General features: G+C 56.0%; 1 protein-coding gene across 1 annotated transcript in view; it reads left to right on the plus strand.

The window, feature by feature from the left end:
• The first annotated feature begins 1,565 nt into the window (after nt 1-1,565).
• The window catches only part of CLK3 (CDC-like kinase 3), a 4,560-nt gene continuing 1,208 nt past the window's right edge, over nt 1,566-4,917 (plus strand). Inside the window, exons 1-6 of the mRNA XM_010020513.1 lie at nt 1,566-2,172; nt 2,823-2,939; nt 3,494-3,660; nt 3,791-3,885; nt 4,250-4,379; nt 4,844-4,917. The exon at nt 4,844-4,917 is cut by the window's right edge and continues 4 nt beyond it. Of these exons, the coding sequence (XP_010018815.1) occupies nt 3,507-3,660; nt 3,791-3,885; nt 4,250-4,379; nt 4,844-4,917 (453 nt within the window). The 5' untranslated portion in view covers nt 1,566-2,172; nt 2,823-2,939; nt 3,494-3,506. The remainder of the gene's footprint in view (nt 2,173-2,822; nt 2,940-3,493; nt 3,661-3,790; nt 3,886-4,249; nt 4,380-4,843) is intronic.

A 4,917-nucleotide genomic window follows, 5' to 3' on the forward strand; every position in this document is an offset into this window, starting at 1 on the left:
GGGACCTGCGCTGCTGGGGCTCGGGGGTGGCCAGGGCTCTGTTGTGCGGCCCCCGGGGGGGTTGGTATGCAGCACTGGTACACAGAGGCACGTCCACTCGAGCCGCTGCCAGGATCCCAGAGCAGATGGGATCAATCAGGCTGAGCTGTAGCCCTGGTGGTGTTAACCCCTGTCCCACTGGGCTCCGAGAAAGGCTTCTGCCTTCCTAGGATGCGCCACGTGTCCTCTTCGCCTATTCCCACACAAGTGGCCTTGGCTTTCAGCTTGAAACTTGCCTGTTTTCCACTCCTTCCCAGGATTAATAGGGAATACTTGGAAGTGAGTGGGAAGGCTGCTCCTGGGAATACCCTGGAAGCGTTGGGAGGTATCTCTGCCTCACCCCTTCCCCCCTGTAAGGGACGTTTCCATCTTCCACACGTTTGTTGCTTTTGAGTGTTACGACACCTCAGTGACCGAGTCCTGATCCCTGCAGACAGAGTGGATAGCTGCATGCCCGGGAACTCTCTGCTTTCCTCTTATTTCTTTCCAGTTGACTTTTTAAGTCTAGATTTAGGAAGATTGAGGATGGAAAACCTCCGGTGTGGTCTGTGTGCGTGCGATGCTGATAATGGGGTGCAGGTTTGGGGCTGGTGTGATCTAAACCCTTTGAAGCCTCACATCTGTCTCACTGTCCTCTCCCCCTTCTCCTCCTTCAGTTGACCTTTAGGGGTTGGACCGTAGCTCATTATTCCGGACTAGGTGGGGGGCACAGAAAGAGAAGCCTGGAAATGTTGAGCTTTGGATTCATTTCTTTGGCTGTGGAGATTGTAAGTTACTTCTAAGGTTGGATAGAAACAGAGCAGGAATTAGGGCAGAGTCTTGCTTTATGGACCCCGGGTCTCTTCAGGAACGTTCGGCTGGTTTTCCAGTAGAAGCTAGAGGTAGCAGGAGGGAACGTGGCCTCGTACGAGGGGATGCCTGGAATGAAATGCTCCCTGGGGATTCATTCAACTCACGTCCTCCCAGGCTTAAAACTGCATCCTGCAACCCCGGCTCTGTTTGCACCCAGGCGGGTGTGTGGATTTCGGGGCAGTGAGTAGCTGGCTCTGTCAGGATGGGAAAGGCTGGTTCGTAGCTGGCGGTGTGTTAACTGAGGTACAAAAGAGCTACACAGAGGGAGAACTGCTACTCTGGCTTCTACTGGGCAGCTTGTCCAAACTGACAGCTCCACGTACCCTTCACTGCGTTTGCCAGCGGAGAAAGTGAGGTTCTTCTGGCAAAGCCTTTCTCCTTCCGTGCCTCCGGCAGCATCCTCGGGAGCTGCTGCTCTGTGGGGAGCGCTGGTGCCTCGGAGCTGAGCACCCCAGCCGCTGCCTCCCTTCCGAGACACGCACGATCCCAGCCTGCTTTGGGTCGGAAAGCACCTTAAGCTCATCCAGCTCCAACCCGCTGCCGCGGGCAGCCCACACTAGACCGTGTGGCCCAGGAAGAGGGGGGCATTTCCCTCCACGTAGCATATGAGCGAGATTTTCTTTACATACCTGTAGCTGTTGATGACTTTTCTGTTTTGAAGTTAGTTTGTGTCTTGACGTGTCCCTTGCAATATCCCTATCGTTATATATGCTGTGTGCCTTATGAAATGCTGGCATCTGGAAAACCCACCCGCCCGACGCACCGTCATCTCCAACCTTTGAATGCCACCACATTCCCGCCGCTCGGAACCGGTCGTGTGCCGTTGCGGGGGGCGGTGTGTACAGAGAAGCCAACAGAGCAGTAAGCGCAGCAGGAGCGTGGAAGATGACAAGGAAGGTCACCTGGTGTGCAGGATCGGCGATTGGCTTCACGAGCGATGTACAGCCACCTTTCGTAAAACTTTACCTCTCTACTTTCTATCCCCGTGTTAGAGCAGAGCTCTCGTGTCCTACTCGACGGGGCTCTAGTCTTTTATTGCTTGTAACTGGAGCGAGCAGTAAATTGCCTCAGGCAGACGATAGACACTTGAGTTTTAAAGAGTGTAGCAGTGAGATGCTTTGGTTTGGCTTTGACGTGGTATTGCTGGGAAGATGCAGGACCTCAGCTCCCGGCCGGGCTCTCGCGTTCACGGCCGCTCCTGTTCTCTCTCCTAGATGAGATCGTCGGCAGCCTGGGCGAGGGCACGTTTGGCAAGGTGGTGGAGTGTGTGGACCATGCCAGGTGGGCACCGGCCCCTCCAAAGAGTTTGTCCCTTGTGCCCCAGGCGCTCACAAGTGTCACAGTTTGGGCCCGGGACCACTTGTCACCTCCCACTTGTTGCACTCAGTTGTTAGAGCAAGTGGAAAGGTTCATACCCTGTTTGCAGGCTGATGCGTGGGGGGAAGCAGGGATGCGTTCAGTGGCCAAGTGCTTCGGGCCAGGCTGCTCTGCTGCGTTAACTGCAGGACGGGCCAGGCAGTGGGGAAAGCGACCTCTGAATGTGCCAGGGTGCTCCTCTGTCTTACTTTTAACCTCTCCTGTGATTACACTTGACCCCTGCCTCTTCCTGACCCTTTGGCTCTGAGCTGCGGGGTCAGCTTAGCAGAGGAGCCACTGGGGTCTCGTCGGGAATCCCTCTGGCACACGTGGAGAGGGGAGGCAGGGGCTGGAGCCGCAGTGACCTTACAGGCTGGAGCGTAACCCAGCAGCAGCCTTCAAGTTAAGTACTGGCTGAGCAGCATCAATCTCTGACAGCCCTGGAGAGCATGACTAAGCCTTTCAACACACGCAGACGTGACTGGAGCAGCCGGGGTGTGCCCTGGCCATGTGGATGGGGACGGGTGCACGTGGGCCTTGTCTCTGACTCCATCCTCTGGTCTCTTCCCTTACAGAGGCAAATCCCAGGTGGCACTGAAAATCATAAAGAACGTTGGCAAGTACCGAGAAGCAGCCAGGCTGGAAATCAATGTCCTCAAAAAGATCAAAGAGAAGGATAAGGAGAACAAATTGTAAGTTCCGGTGAGGCTCCTGGGCACTCAGTACCACATCCTTACAGACACGTGGTGTGCGTGGGCCATACCCAGAGAAACAGGGGCTGGGCTGTGTCATTCATTGAATCCCAGCCTGGTTTGTGTTGAAGGGACCTTAAAGCTCCTCCAGCTCCAACCCCTGCCACGGGCAGGGACACCTTCCACCAGAGCAGGTTGCTCCAAGCCCCTGTGTCCAACCTGGCCTTGAACACTGCCAGGGATGGGGCTTCTCTGGGCACCCTGAGCCTGTCTCTGATTTTACTGAATACTTCGAACTTGAACAACTGAGATGCCAGGTCACAGTGAGGGAAAACAAACCAAAGCTGTTTTAACAACCACCTGGATTGGAGCTCTGTGCCCAGAGCTGGTTGGGCAGAGAGGGAAAGGGGTGTCTCTGGGTGGTGCTGAGGGGTGATGGTGCTGCTGAGCCAGCTGGCTCAGAGCTTTTGCTCACCAACCACATCTGAAGCAGGCAGAACCGTGCAGAACTGCCCTGCCTGATGGTTAACCCTCCCTTCGCTCTCTCCACGCAGCCTCTGCGTCCTCATGTCAGACTGGTTCAACTTCCATGGCCACATGTGCATCGCCTTCGAGCTGCTGGGCAAGAACACTTTTGAGTTCCTGAAGGAGAATAACTTCCAGCCATACCCTCTCCCTCAGATCCGGCACATGGCCTACCAGCTCTGCCATGCCTTGAGATGTACGTCCCCGGGGCCACCAGGGTGGGGTGGGAGGGAGCTGAGGAGGAGCTGGCTGGTGCTTGGATGGGCAGAGTCATTTGAGTGCTTCAAAGTGTGGTTTTTTCTCTCTCCTCTCCACGCCTGGTGCAGTTTTACATGACAACCAACTGACTCACACCGACCTCAAGCCAGAAAACATCTTGTTTGTCAACTCGGATTTTGACACTCTCTACAATGAGAAAAAGGTGGGTGGTGTCCAGTAGATGGGGAGCAGCCTGCCCTTCCCTCCCTGCAGGCTTCGGGTCTTCCCTGTTCCCTACATGTCCTGCCAGGCCTTAGAAGTGTGGTCAGTGGGAACAAACTGGCCTTTTCCCTCTCCCATGTCTTCTAAAAGCCGTAAGACGGCTTTAGTGGCTCCAGACCACAACGTGGAGGAGTATTTGGGGGCTTTCCCTCAACACTGAGACAGAAAGAGCTCAGAGCTTCACAGTTGCAATCCTTGTACTTAGTAATGCAGACACAGCAGTTCTGGGGTCAGAGGGCTCCTCTCGAAGCCCAGCCTCATCCTGAACGGGCTCCCAGAAGTACTGAGGATTTCCTTGCTTGCAGAGCTGCGAGGAGAAATCCATTCGGAACACGAGCATCCGCGTGGCTGACTTCGGCAGCGCCACCTTCGATCACGAGCACCACACCACGATCGTGGCCACCCGGCACTACCGTCCACCAGAAGTGATCCTGGGTGAGTGCTCCTGGAGTCTCGGAAGGCTGGAGGAGAACCCTTGTCCCAGGGAATGCTGGAGGGTGGTGCTGCCTAGAGGAAAACCAGCTTCAGAGCACTCTGGTTCGTGGGGAAAGCCTGTTCCGTGCGTTGCTGCACCACCACCTCGGTGGTCCCAAGGTCCTGATGGTGTGGAGGGTAGTCATGGATAGGGCAGGCTCTTGGCATGGAGTGCGGAGAGCTGAGGAAAGCCTGGGGGACTTGGGAAGTGCTCCAACTGGCTCCAGGGGAGCGCGGCGTCAGCGTTAGCTGGAACAGACGCGTCTGGGGGAGACTCACCAGCCTTCATGCCGGGGTGCAGCACGGGGGAGCGCACACATCACTTCTGGGTCTGTCTCTGTCATCCCTGCAGTTGCAACAAGGAACTAGGAGGAAGCCGGTGGGAACATGTTGGGAGCACCAAGTGACTGTGATTCTCTTTGCAGAGCTGGGCTGGGCGCAGCCGTGCGATGTCTGGAGCACCGGCTGCATCCTGTTCGAGTATTACCGCGGCTTTCCG

Source organism: Nestor notabilis, unplaced genomic scaffold, assembly GCF_000696875.1.
Source record: "Nestor notabilis isolate BGI_N333 unplaced genomic scaffold, ASM69687v1 scaffold14688, whole genome shotgun sequence".
Taxonomy (NCBI): domain Eukaryota; kingdom Metazoa; phylum Chordata; class Aves; order Psittaciformes; family Psittacidae; genus Nestor; species Nestor notabilis.